This window comes from Centropristis striata, chromosome 19 (assembly GCF_030273125.1).
Source record: "Centropristis striata isolate RG_2023a ecotype Rhode Island chromosome 19, C.striata_1.0, whole genome shotgun sequence".
NCBI classification, from domain to species: Eukaryota; Metazoa; Chordata; class Actinopteri; order Perciformes; family Serranidae; genus Centropristis; species Centropristis striata.
This window is the reverse complement of record NC_081535.1, coordinates 17,351,254-17,365,714: the sequence shown is the minus strand read 5'-3', so window position 1 is coordinate 17,365,714 and position 14,461 is coordinate 17,351,254. Positions and strand designations below refer to the sequence as shown.

Sequence of the window (14,461 nt, the reverse complement as noted above, 5' to 3'; positions counted from 1 at the left end):
GCCACTAAAATTCCTGGCAGATATTGTTATTGCACTTTTTTGTCTCCCAGATGATCCTCAGCTAAGTTCAGTTGTAACAGTCATTAATTAGCATTAACAGGCTAAATTGCTTGAAGCTTTCAGCACATAATATTCACCCAAATTAAAACATGCAGTTAAAGTCATGCTTCAAATGCAAAAATGACCATGAATTATTCCTTTAACAAAAACTCTCAAAATGGGAATTCTTGTCATATCAAAACACAGATAAATGACCAAAACCTCAGAAACTTTTTGGATTATTTTTATTCAACACTTAACTCCAAATAAAGTCATCACAGCGGTTAGGCTGAGTACTTTTACATGCTCTTGGTTTTCAAAAGTCCATTCAGTATACGAGATATATTTTTTATCGTAACAGTGATAACTTAAAAAATACAATATGAATGCACAAATAGCTCAGCACTTTATAGTCCACCGCAAAAAACAGTGACAGTATACAGACCAAAATAGAGATTATCATTATGCTTCCATTTCAAACAGATCACTGCAAATTGTTCATTTATATAGAGACACTTAGGTGCTTGAAGTGGTATATTTCCTTGTTTGGGTTATTGACATAGCCACACAGTTGACGGAAAACATACATATAGACCCACACGCACACAGAGTGACATTTACTTACTGTAAATAACAGCTGGTCACTTTCAGGACTGATGTGTAAAAGGCACACGCATAAACACACACACACACACACACGTATCTCTTTCTCTACAACATTTACACATAAACTGCTGTACAGACATACGTAACGTCACAAACAGAAACACACACACACACGCACACACTCACAGACGTTGGGCACAGACTCCATAAAGGACCAAAACGAGGCACAACGGGACTTGGCAGAGCAACATGGAATGTTTCGGTCATCGATCACTTGATCTTTGATTGTGAAGTTCTCGATCAGTTATCATCGGTGTCGTCCTGAGAGAGAAGAGGGACAAGAGGGGGTGGTGAATTTACTGTCCTTGAAAAAAATCATCATCAGATGGCAACATGATGTCACATTTAAAAAAACTTTTAATATATACTCCAGCCTCCCTTAGAAAGTACTGTTGCAAGCAGTATGCATTGCACCTCTTGCTGAAATACGTATATGCTGTGCAGATGACTGTGGGACAGAATATGTCATTTTGACATATATCACATGAAAAATCACATTCAGGAAGGAAATGAAAAGACATGCATGGAAAAAAATATTGGAACAGCCTTGTTTTCTCCTTGCTTTCTTGTTAATTTCAATGCCTGGTCCAACTAAAGGTACATTTGCTTGGACAAATATAATGATGAACAACAAAAATATTATCATAAGAGTTTAATTTAATTTTTAATTTTCCATTTCATTTTCTAGTTTTTAATTGTTTTCTTGATAATGATTTTGGTGATTATCAAGAAAACCATGGAAAATAATAAGTCTAATAATTTTTTCCATCACTGTATTTTTTAGCCTACCTTGTTACGACTTTATAGATACTAAATACTTGATCATGCATTTTCTTACCATACCATATTAAGACTTTCAGCAGATGGGAATACTGTTTTTCCGGCTAAAATATAATGCAATGTAAAGAAATTAACAGTGGTCTATGTGTCTAATGAGTGAATATTGTACAAAAACATTGTATAAGCCAAATGGTTTGGCCGATTTTGGATATTTCATAAGTACATAGAAAGAATAAAAAACTTGGCTGTGGAGAAATGTACATAAATCGGACAATATATACTGTGCAGATGATTGTGGGTCAGAATAGCCAGAAAAGCATGCTGACTTGCATCCATCCATCCATCCTTCCCCGGGGCCTCCTACCAGTTGGACGTGCCCGGAACACCTCTCATGGGAGGCGCCCGGGAGGCATCCATACCAGATGCCCAAACTCCGAACTCCCTCCAGATGTCTGAGCTCCTCACCCTATCTCTAAGGCTGAGCCCAGCCACCCTACAGAGGAAGCTCATTTTGGCCGCTTGTATCCACAATTTTGTTCTTTCGGTCACTACCAAAAGCTCATGACCATAGGTGAGGGTTGGAAAGTAGATGGACCGGTAAATCGAGAGATTTGCCTTCAGGCTCAGCTCCTTCTTCATCACGACGGTCCGGTACAACGCCCGCATTACTGCTGACAATGTGCCAAATTACCTGTCCATCTCACACTCCGTTCTACCCTCACTCGTGAACAAGACCCTGAGATACTTGAACTCCTTTGCTTGAGGCAGTACCTCTCTCCCCACCCAGAGGGGGCAATCCACCGTTTTCCGGCAGAGAACCATGGCCTCAGACTTGGAGGTGCTGACTCTCATCCCAACCGCTTCGCACTCCGCTGCAAACTGCCCCAGTGAGTGCTGGAGGTCCCGGTCTGATGAAGCCAAAAGAACCACATCATCTGCAAAAAGCAGAGATGCAATTCTAAGGTCACCAAACCGGATCCCTTCCTCCCCCAGCTGCGCCTTGAGATCCTGTCCATGAAGACCACGAACAGAATCGGAGACAAGGGGCAACTCTGGCGGAGGCCAACACCCACCGGGAACATGTTTGACGTTGTGCCGAGTATGTGGACACAGCTCTCAAGTTGGTTATATAGGGACCGGATAGCTTGTAGCAACGAGCCCGGTACCCCATATTCCCGCAGTACCCCCCACAAGACTCCCCAAGGGACACGGTCGTAGGCCTTCTCCAAGTCCACAAAACACATGTAGACTGGATGAGAAAACTCCCATGACCCCTCCAGAAGTCTCGTAAGGGTAAAGAGCTGGTCCGTTGTTCCACGGCTAGGACGGAAGCCACATTGCTCCTCCTGAATCTGAGGTTCGACAATCGGCCGGAGCTTCCTTTCCAGCTCCCTGGAGTAGACTTTCCTGGGGAGGCTGAGAAGTGTGATTCCACGTTAATTGGAACACACCCTCCGGTCCCCCTTTTTGATAATGGGAACCACTACCCCGGTCAGCCACTCCACTGGCACTGTCCCAGACCTCCACGCGACACTGAAGAGGCGTGTCATCCATGACAGCCCAACAGTGTCCAGAGCCTTCAGCATCTCAGGGCGAATCTCATCCAACCCTGGCGCCTTGCCACTGGGCAGCTTTTTAACTACCTCTGCGACTTCTGCCAGGGATACTGATGAGTCTTCCCCTGAGTCTTCAGACTCTGCCTCCTCTGTGGAGGATGTTTTGGCTGGATTAAGGAGTTCCTCAAAGTGCTCTTTCCAGTTTTTGCTTCAGCGACAGCCGCAACTGCAACCCTTCTGGCCGAACGGTACCTGCCCGCTGCTTCCGGAGACCCCTTGGCCAGCCAAGACTGAAAGGCCTCCTTCTTCAGCTTGACGGCCTCCCTCACCGCTGGTGTCCACCAGCAGGTTTGTGGGTTGCCGCCACGACAGGCACCGACAGCCTTCATGCCACAGCTCCAATCAGCTGCGTCAACAATTGAAGCTTTGAATATGGCCCATTCGGACTCCATGTCCCCAACCTCACCCGGGATGCTGGAGAAATTCTTCCGGAGGTGTGAGTTAAAGATCCTGCAGACAGGGGCCTCCGCTAGACGTTCCCAGTTCACCCTCACTACATGTTTGGGTTTGCCAGGTCTGTCCAGCATCCTCCCCTGCCATGATTCACCTCACCACCAGGTGGTTATCAGTTGACAACTTTGCCCCTCTCTTCACCCGAGTGTCCAGAAAATGCGGCCACAGATCTGACGATACGATTATGAAATCGATCATCAATCTTTGGCCTAGAGTGCTCTGGTACCAAGTACACTTATGAGCAACTCTATGTTTGAACATGGTGTTCATTATGGACAAGCCGTGACTAGCACAGAAGTCCAATACCAAAACACCACTCGGGTTTAGATCGGGCAGGCCACTCCTCCCAATCACCCCCCTCCAGGTACCATCATCGTTACCCATGTGAGCGTTGAAGTCTCCCAGAAGAATAATAGAGTCCAAGAAGGCCGAAGGCCCGGCCACCAGGCGCTCGCTTGCGTGTTCCCCTCCCGGGTCTGGCTCCAGGAGAGGGCCCCGGTTTACCCATGCCGGGCGAGGTACACTGTTTTCCCGCTTCATAAGGGTCTTTGAATCGCTCTTAGTCTGGCCCCTCCCCTGGGACCACTTTGCCTCTGGAGACCTTACCAGGAGCTATTGCTCCCGACAACACAGCTCCCAGGATCACTGAAGCACACAAACCCCTCCACTGCGTTAAGGTGGCGATTCTTGGAGGAGGCTGACTTGCATACAAATGCAAATTGCAACTGGGTGCAGTGGGACATCCTGGTACTTCTGGCATATTTCCATTGACATACTATGCATCTTTTTCTGGCCTACTAAATAGAATGGTCGTGTGGGTATTAGAGTGCACAGTATATCTCAGAAACTGTGTAAATATGTTGAGGCTACAACCCCCATTTAAATTAAGTTTATTTATTATGCTTGCTGCTGCCACGTTGTGTTCAAGGTCAGTCTTTGTCCCTTGAATGATTGACTTTACTCTTTCAGCTTTGGAAGATGTTTTCAACTGTTATCAAACAGTTTTGGGAGACTATCCAAACTAAATTATATGCTATTTTTACAATACAAGGATGAAAAAGCCATCAAATCTGATATAATATACAAATAATTCAATATTATTTAAGCATGAAAAACAAAAAACGCCAAAAACCCACCCATGAATATTGAGAGCTTAGTGATGTGTATTTAAGGCTCTTCCATAAATCTACCTCTGTCTGCTACGTATCTGGCCATCTACTATTCCTTCTATAGCTATTGCTTGTGGCGTCTTACCTCTGTAGCATCAGCAGGGTCGGTATCAATCGGTGACTCTGCCAGGTCCTGTACTGCTGACGCTTCATCACTCTGAGAAAAGACAAAAAAATGTTTTACTTTAAATATGATCCAATTTGATAATTGCATGATATTAAAATTATATGATAGAATAATAGAGGAAGGCTGTTGAAGGCAGACAAGTGAAAGAGTTTAATACATGCTCAAGTCTGGTGCCATATGCCTGTATTTGTGCACATATTGCACATATAATACATAGAATTCATTCATGATTTCTTTCACTCTCCTTCTTTCTTCTTTGTTTGATTAGTGACTCATTTGGGAAGCCTTTATACCCATTGTTTGGACAGACACAGCTGAAATGACTAGTTATGTTAGCATTAGTGGATCAAAATGAATTAGCAGCTGTTTAAATAATTGAATAACCATTTAAGTATTTTGTTTTTTGGAAAAAATGCTCTTTATCTGCTAATACCAGGATTTTATGCTGTTGGTCAGACAAAAAAAGACATTTAAAGATGTCACCTTGACTGGGGGATATGACTACAGGCATATTGACATATTTTCGACAAAAATATGAATCAGCACCTGAATCTTTAAAAAAAATAATCATTAGTTGCAGCCCCTGGACACAGATACAGCTTCAGACTTTCAGAACAACATCTGGATGCATTTACCTGTGCAATAATGTATGCAATATTACATAACACAAGTCTGACTATAAACAACCCACAGAATTCACCACGCTCTTGCTCGTCTCTTTACGCATTAAAAGGCATTTGCGCTCATTTCATAACGATCATTGTGATCGGTGGTCATTTGGAGTGAGTGGGCTGCTGAGAGAGAGGCAATGCATGAAGCGCTAATGAAGAATTGGAGGCGGGGGTGTGTGTGACGTCTCCTGTCTCGCTGACAGGATGCCATGATTACACCGTGCCATTGAAGTGACCTTCCCTAATGGCGAGCGGTCACAGTGCTCTGACGCGTGCACATGTGCGCTCACCGGCAATTGACATAATCTTAACTTATTGCACCTTCTCCTCCTGCTGTTGCATTTAACGCCACCCGTCGAGCCTCCATCTGTTCACCGAGCAGAGCTGGAGAAGTGTGTGTGCTCATGTAAACACACACACAAACACATAGTATGACTGCCAGTAAACAGCTTGTCTTTTCTTTACTGTGGTCAGATTAAACTTTGGCCAAAAAGTTAAAGATTTGTTCACTTTTCAGGACATATCAAACCTGAGCTATCTGTGTAAACCATCTTTTTTAAAGCAAAGCAAAATCAAAGTAATACCTCGTCTCCTATCTGTTTTGTTTCAAAGCAGAGATTGCTGTCTAGGGACATGCAATAGAGAAGCCTCTTTTATTGCATGTCGCTGAAAAGATCCGAGCAATAAGACGTGTTTGTTGAGACCATTTTCTATTTCCTGTCAGCTCCCACTACAGCTTTCTATCTCATTGTCATTTTCCTCTCCTTCTACATTTCTGGCTTTTGCTGTCTCCTGATATGACTCACCAGCAGCTGATGAATTGGTGAAACAACTAGATGAGGAGATTAATCAGACTCTCACCGTCCTCTGTTTGTGTGTCTATGTGTGTGTGTCAGACACGCAGGAGACGATCTTTGATGGGCTCTCTCAACCTGGCATCAATTATTAAATTAAATCAATATTAATGACGTTTAAGGGGCTGAGCCGCCTGGGAATAATGGTTAAATGAGCACAATCTGCTGCTGTCTGCATGTCAATCTCGCGCTGGGAATACCAGGACTTAGGTTTTTAAAAAAAATCTGTGTTTATTCCTCCGTCAGTCAGTCCACCGTCTCCATCAGTCGGTACACTCTGTGTATGTTTGTCCATCTGTTTGTTTGTGCCGCCTGCCAGTCTGGCTTGTCAGGGTTCCTCATAATAAGGCTGATCATATTCCAGGTGGAGCTCCATCAGTGTTTTATCCCTTAGGGTGAATATGAGCTATGCTGCCTACATAACACGACTGCTGACGAGGATGAAAGAATTCAATTGGATGTTTGTGGGAAATACCGGCAGCATCTTTTGATAATGAAATCTAAAGTGAGCGTGAAGGATGAAAGCAGTAGGGGAGAAAGAACTTCATTGCTTCAATAATAAAAAAAAAACAGCTTGTCCAGGTTGTTGCCACTGGCAGAAAAATAACTTTCTTTGGAATCTTATCTTTTTACTTTCTGCTAATCACAGCCAATTAAAGCAGAGCTGGGGAAGTGTGTGTGCATGTGTGTGTGCTGCTATCTCTGGGGTCTAAATTGTGTTTCATCACTAATTAAGGGGCGGGAGATCGAGCATCACAACAAACATTCAACAGTGTTGGCGTTGCCCTGGGAAATCTTTGATTGGCTTATCATTTCCTGCTACTCACAGCCATGTTATGAGAGAGGAGGGTAATTACAAGCAAATGTAGTCATCTCTTCAGAATTACACCCAATTTTAAAACCTTATTAATCCTGATCTAAACCACAGGGTAGTGTAACTGCTATGGTTTGACAACAAAAGGAGAACAGTGATAACAGTGTTTGTCAGTGTAAAAAAAGCAGAGCGTGACCATCAGGGCCATCTGTTAATCTTGCCTTGATTCAAGAGTTTCTGTGCTAATAGGAATTGGTGTAAATGAAAAGTGAATATGTAAATATGTAGGTCATGGATCTTGTGCAAATTGGACGTCTTTGCATGTTTACATTCAGTGTTTCTTACCAAAGCTCACTGCATGCAACCTTGAGGTCTAACAAACCTGTTGAATGGCCTTTCTCATAAAACATTTCTATATTATAATTCATATTTTAAAATATGCACTGTTTCCAACCATGTTTACTTGATTTTAAAAAAAATTAATTTCTATGCACTCTATCTATTCTTGCACATTTTCGCAATACATTCTTGACAGCATCATATTGAGTGCCTGACTCCGCCCTACTCCCAGCTAATCCAGAAGAGGTGCAGCATGGGTGGAGCTGAGCCAGGCCAAATTGTCAGTAGTCACCTGTGACAGCCACCATCTGTCACTCGGAGTCCACACCCTTAATATTGCATATCTATAAGCCTTAATAGAATTAAAGAATTGGTAAGTTATATCACAATTCATCCCCCTCACAGTCATGAATGAGAAAATTAGCTATCGAGACCAAAACATTTTTTTGTACCATGCTTTAAACACGTTTATTTTTGCTTTAAAGTAGGGTTTTTTAACATGGGAGTCTATGGGGATTGACAATCCATTGTTTTTTAATTGATAAAAAGTATTTTTTTTGTGAGGCTGTATACAATAGTATGTCAAAAATGCTAAAGAACACATGACCTCAGTGTCCTAAATGGTAGCCACGCTACCCTGAATGTGTCAAAAAGCTGCACAAACAATGACCAAATGCCTTGCAAGAAGAGGGCAAAAATAACCAACTTAAGAAATGGAAAGAAAAGTCATTTTTCATATTTGACTTGCACTTGTCACTGCAGTAAATTGTTTGCTACAGTGAACTGTCTGTACCTCCTCCTCCACCTCCTCTGGACAAATGATGGCCAGAGTGACAAGATGAACAATACGGGAAAGCTAACAGTACGTAACAGCTTTCATTTCAGAGAAGAATAGACTCACAACAGATATGAGGAGTGATGACAAATGACCCAAGGTCAGGAGGCCATTTTGACGCAGTGAAGAGTTATAGCTTGCACGCCACTGACATGAAATGGAGGGATGTGCTGTGCTGTGCTGCAAAGGTTCTTGTTTTTATATATATATATATATATATCAATACTTTTTGTCTTTAAAGAAGCATTAGGTCAAACAGAAATTATTATCACTTTCTATGTTAAGTAATGGGATAAAACAGTTTTAGGTTATATTTTGGAAACTGTTTGAGCTTCAAGCCTCTGGGTTATAGATGGTATAAATATAGCTCAGTATGATGTCTCTCTGTGTCGTCATTGTGACAGTGTCCTATGTCTGGGTTTATCCAAAAATAGGCAAAGAGTGTGCTGTGGCGGGCCGAATGAAGCCTGATGCCTGTGACATCAACCACCTATCACTCACAGAAGCCATGCCCTTGATGGTGTATAACTTTTTGGCACTTTTGCATCGGCTTCATTTATTAGCCTCTTGGGCGGCTGCTTGTCTGTGAGGGCGATTCCAATGTCAGCAGCTGACTGATATATAAAGGCCTAAAACAGACACTATATCAGGGGTGTACATTTTAATTTGCATTTATCATTGGTATCCGCCCAAAGCAATTTGTATCCAATTGTAAAAAATGTGAGCTTATAAATGGAATTTAAAAAATCAATGGCCCAGCGCCTTAACCTCAACATTTTGTCAACTTCAAGTCAAATTTTGAGTTTCCCTAGCTAGGCTCACTATCAATTCCAAATCTCCTGAGATGTTTCTTTGGTGTCCTTGGGTCCTCGCTGCATTCTGACAAAATCATATTAATAAATGCTCATTATGCACTATTTGTAATGTTGCTAGGCTAATTTAGACTTAGCAGGATGTTTATCTTGTTGTAAGGCTCAAAATAAGGTTTGCGACTCTTTTTTTGGCCAACAATGGCTCTTTTATTAGCGAAGGTTGCGACCCCTGGCCTTTTCCATTAGCAAGTTACACACGTTTTCTCCTTACAAAAGACAACATTTGGAAAAAAGCAAATTAGAAAGCTAAGCCATGCAACTCCCTATCCAAGTGGAAGCTAATTGGAAAGTGGACGCTTGTTAGCCTAGCTAGCAAATGATAGCACGGATTACCACTAGATGTTGCTCAAGTGTTTGGTAGTTTCTACACACTGTTTGTGTTTGTCTCATTTTGAAAGGGCAGTTTCAAATGACCAAGCTACCAGAACATTAACCTGTGATACAAATCACGACATGAGGTATCGTACCTGGCATATCTCAGAAGCAACAGCAGCAACTTCAGCCCTGAAGCTGGATAGCTGCTAGTGTGGTTATTGAAATTTAAGTGAACTATTTTTGTTTATAGCAATCAAAAAAGGGGAAGACAAGTTATATTGAACTTTAAATGAGAAGTATTTTTCTTACTTGTTTGGCGGCATCCTTCTTGACCAATCCAGTGGCAGCAGCAATGTTGCCTGCACCCTCCACAGTTTTCTGAGCCACAGCAGAAACTCCGGTTACAACGGCTCCACTGACCTGAGACACTCCAGAGACAGCTGCAGGGACAGAAGAAAAAGAAGGACATTTGAGCAGGGTGTACCTGGTTTAGCATGTGGACACAGATCTCACAATACTGGATTTCAAAGCTTCCACCATGATTGGAAGAAAACGTAATTTGACTTTAAAGACTGTTACTGTAGTTGTTCATGATAGATGTTGACAAGAAAGAGAAATTAAAGCTATTTTGCTAACTTTCACAGAATGTTGATTTGAATAACCATTTGCTTAGTTTGACCTGATGGAGGTGCTAAAAGAACAAACACAAAGTCACCAAAATCTCAATGGTTCTTCCTTTTGCTAACATGCAATTAGGTTTCATCATATGGTACTTAAATAATCAAACCAATTTGTAACTGTTGCCACATTTTAAAACAGCTCTTTTGCTTGGTTATAGGATAATGTTGCATTTACATAAAACCTGTTCCCAGATGTGATGGAAGCTACTTTCTGTATTACTTATGTTGTTAAATACTCTAATGCTTCTACTTGGAACGCCCTACCAAGTTATTTAAGACTGGATCATCACCTGCAGTGTCACTTGATTACCTGAAAAACCTCATAAACAGCCTGGAGGCCTTTTCCTTCTACAGTGAGTTTCACCCCGCCTTTTGCTGTTTGAATGATGCATTGCTGTGGAAGGTGTAATTCTGGTGTGATCAGTGCATCTGATTTTAAATGCACTTTTAAGTAAACTTGTTTGTGTAACTGGAGAGGTGTGTTGTAATTTGTTTATTTTTTTAATGCAGTGATGCTTCATCATTAAATTAAGGCTAGAAAAATTACATTTGCAATGTATATCCAATCACAAGAAAGCTGCTGGATTGAGGCTCACTCGAGGGTTTATTCTCTCTCTCTCTCTCACTCGAGGGTTTATTCTGGCGACTGGGTTGAAGTTGGAGGACTTGTTGTAACGGATGCTCTACACCATATGGTAACAGAGTTTTACACATAATAATTAATCACAACTGAGCTGCTATATCATAGCCACCTATGTGGCTAGGTCTACTGTAGGCTGCTTGGTCCTACTGAGAGAAAATCTCCCTTCTTCCTCATTTCATGACATTCTGTATAATCCCAGTTTCTAAAACACTCCCTTTACTTGCAGCTGTGATACAACAATACAGCCCAATTCCCTGGGTGCCTATAACAGGAAGTCCCCCTTGGCTTGTCTGCTTGTTATGTATGAGAAATGGCAAGGCCTGGCCCACAGGGAGTTAGGCAGGTTGTGTTGAGTTAGGCAGGTTGTGTTGAGTAAGGCGGTGAAATACGACACTCACCTGCAGAGTTACAGTACATCTCTCTCAGTGACCAACTGTGAGCTTAAAGCTTAGTGTACAAAATGTGTAAATTTATACAATATTGATTTTGTTTCCAGGAACAGTTGCATTTGAGCCTGCAGTGTGTGACATGTGATGTTACCTGATGAGACTCCATCCTTTGTTTTGGTACCTGAAAGGAAATACAGGCGAAGCTTAATTAGTGAAAAATATAAAAATACTAGAGGGTAAATCATCAAAATGCCCTGTTTCATTCATACTCAGAAGACAGCTTGATAAGTGTGTAGCTTAATACTGATGATCAGGGTTGGGTGGATTATATAGGGTGATGTAATAAAAAAATAAGAAGCCAACTATAATCAGCACAGATTACATTTTTTAAGTGTTAGAATGTAGTTTCATTGTCAAGGACAACTGTGATTTTCACATAGAGTCTTTTCAGTATGAGTCTTCCATGTGTCCTCCCTTGATTAAAAAACAGCAGCAATAAAAACTTGCACAAAAGAAACAGCATCCCACATGTTGCAGAATACACACAGTACACCTGTAGCTTGTGCCAGTACTGCAAACTGTAAATACTGATATTAGAAATGCATTTTGGTCACTGTGTAGTAGGTGCAATATGTTCAATGTTTGATTTTGAGTAATCCAAAAGTATTCAGATTATGTTACATCCTTTTTGCAATCAAATGGATTACTCTACAGAAATTGCCTTGTAATTTGAAACTGAATACATTTCTAAAGTCATCTGGCCCAACCCTGATATGAATGAACAAAAGCTTTCTGACCCATTTTTCTCCTAACGTGACCATCAATCAATTGAATTCACAGCACCCACCGACAAACATAACCCCATCTTTCGTCATCTCAGCTGCTCCAGTCACTCCCTGCTTGGTTTTCTCCGCCGCCGACACGACCCCATCCTTGGCTTTACTGAGACCCTTGATGAACATGTCCATGGCTGCTTGATTGGCTCCCAAATGACCACGCACACACAGCTGTGAGGATGGCAAAAGAGGCGCAATGAGAAGGCACTCCCGGATCGAAGCGCTCGGTATTAAAAACGTGTGGAATAGACACAAAAAGCGATGCCACCGCCCTACTTTTCTCTCTGCCAGGTTTATCAAGCCAGTTGTGAAATAATTGATCAGGTTATACAAACAGCCGTGCTCTGAATCCCACCTGTAGAACTGGTTACAGCCCCACTGAGAAACCATGAATTGGTTTACTCTTCATTTAAATAGAAAAAGAGGAGCTATTGTAGTGCAATGCGATTAATAAAACAAAAGATAGCATTCTGAAATAAAGGATTTTTAAAAATATTACAGGATAAAGAGAACAAAAAAGCTGTTTTACCCACCTGTTCGCTTCAACTTCCTTTAAGGGCGAGAATGAGATGAGTCTTCCGGGATGACAGCGGAGATTCCCCCAAAGGGCAGTAAAACCGGTTTTATTGTCTCCAAACTACAACTACTCTACAAGACGACGTGTGTATGTGTGTGGTGTAGTGTAGTGTCTTCCGAACAGACAGACGGACACAGAGAGGGAGAGGGATAGAGAGAGAGAGAGAGAGAGAGGGAGAGAGAGAGAGAGAGAGACGCTCCACAGGTTTGACAGACGCCTGACTTGTGATAGAAAAAGGGCGATGAAAACCCCCGTGATGCTGATGCGAGAGAAGAGATGCTCCACTGTCTGTCTGTATCACACACACACACACACACACACACACACACACACACACACAAAGATTACGTAGCTCTTTCTGTACGTGGGTTGTCCACAGTGTGTAGGTGCAGCAGGCTCTTTAAAATCATCAGTCGGCTGAATGCATCTGCGGACGAACTACCAATTAGTGGCAGTATAATTATGCAAGATAACACTACTAGGCTATTCACTGTTCCCACATGTGAGTAAGATGTTAACTACAGCTGCACAGCTGCTCCCTCACCATTTATTTTGCATTGTCAATCAAAGGCCATGTTGGAATTGACTTGCAGTAGACCAGACTATCATCAAGTCATTTTGAAAAAAAAAATTGTGTACATACTTTTTAATAGCCTATACATAGTGGGAACAACTATTTTTTGCTATAACTAACTATAACTATATTAGTCCATTGTCTTCTTCAATTTATTGTCATTTCAATGCCTGGTACAACTAAACGTTCCAATAATAAGAAAACAAGGGTGGTTTTTCCATGAGTGTATATATATATATATATATACACTACCGGTCAAAAGTTTTAGAACACCCCAATTTTTCCATTTTTTATTGAAATTCAAGCAGTTCAAGTCAAATGAACAGCTTGAAAGAGTACGAAGGTAAGTGGTGAACTGCCAGAGGTAAATAAAAAAAGGTAAGGTTAACCCAAACTGAAAGATAATGTAGGCTACATTTCAGAATTATGCAAGTAGGCCTTTTTTCAGGGAAAAAGAAATGGGTTAACAACTTAACTCTATGGAGTCTTGGGCTATTTTGTCCATTTTTAAATTCTTTTCATGTCTTTTTTTGTCATTTTGTGTCTTTTTTTTGGTCATTTTGTGTCTTTTTTTAGTCCTTTAGTTCAACATAAAATGTGATTTTGAATCTTTTTTTATTTTAAAAACACTATCATGCTCAATAAAGAATTTTAAATGTTACAAATGTGCATTCATTTCAGAGTAGACTGAGACATTAAACTGCATCATTTTCAATTAAATTCTGGAAAAGTTGGTGTGTTCTAAAACTTTTGACCAGTAGTGTATATTAAAACACATTGATTTATTAGATTTTTTTTATTTTATTTTAGAGTGGCACATACATTTTTTAGTCATGCTTTAATTAAATATTAGTATTAGTACATCCTGGGTTGCCAGGTTGCAGCAAAGTAACATTCATAGAAATTCGTCAACAGTGGGAAAGACAAGTTAATTTGCATGGTGAATATCATACACATTCAAAGTGCTTTGCATAATGCCTTACAAGTATACACACAGCATAGAGTATTTGGCTGTTTTCCCCAGGCAAATCAGTTATAATCAACATTTGTATAATATACGCACAAAATACACAACATGAAAAGACACAAATTTGGTGGAAACATCCACTTTGTTTTCTTGCTACTTCCCTTATCATGATGCATTATGCTTCCCCTTTAAATGTTTCTATAATAGCCTCTAATAATGCTCTTACATCCTGTTTCCATTCATTT

At 41.1% G+C, this 14,461-nt stretch overlaps 1 protein-coding gene across 1 annotated transcript; it reads right to left on the bottom strand.

Moving 5' to 3' along the window:
* Nucleotides 1-267: 267 nt before the first annotated feature.
* Nucleotides 268-12,916, bottom strand: LOC131993003 (alpha-synuclein-like). The gene is made up of 6 exons (XM_059358729.1): nucleotides 12,632-12,916; nucleotides 12,110-12,269; nucleotides 11,414-11,443; nucleotides 9,860-9,990; nucleotides 4,809-4,880; nucleotides 268-966 (listed from the first exon to the last, which is right to left on the bottom strand). Exons 2-6 carry the CDS (start codon nucleotides 12,228-12,230, stop codon nucleotides 946-948), a joined length of 375 nt encoding a protein of 124 aa, XP_059214712.1. The 5' UTR covers nucleotides 12,231-12,269; nucleotides 12,632-12,916; the 3' UTR covers nucleotides 268-945.
* Between the last annotated feature and the right edge of the window lie 1,545 nt (nucleotides 12,917-14,461).

Coding starts and splice junctions, on each gene's coding strand:
- LOC131993003 (XM_059358729.1), bottom strand. CDS start 12,230: ATGGACATGTTCATCAAGGGTCTCAGTAAAGCCAAGGATGGGGTCGTG. Junction 11,444..12,109: donor AGATGGGGTTATGTTTGTCG/GTGGGTGCTGTG, acceptor ATTTCCTTTCAG/GTACCAAAACAAAGGATGGA. Junction 9,991..11,413: donor AAAGGATGGAGTCTCATCAG/GTAACATCACAT, acceptor CTGTCCCTGCAG/CTGTCTCTGGAGTGTCTCAG.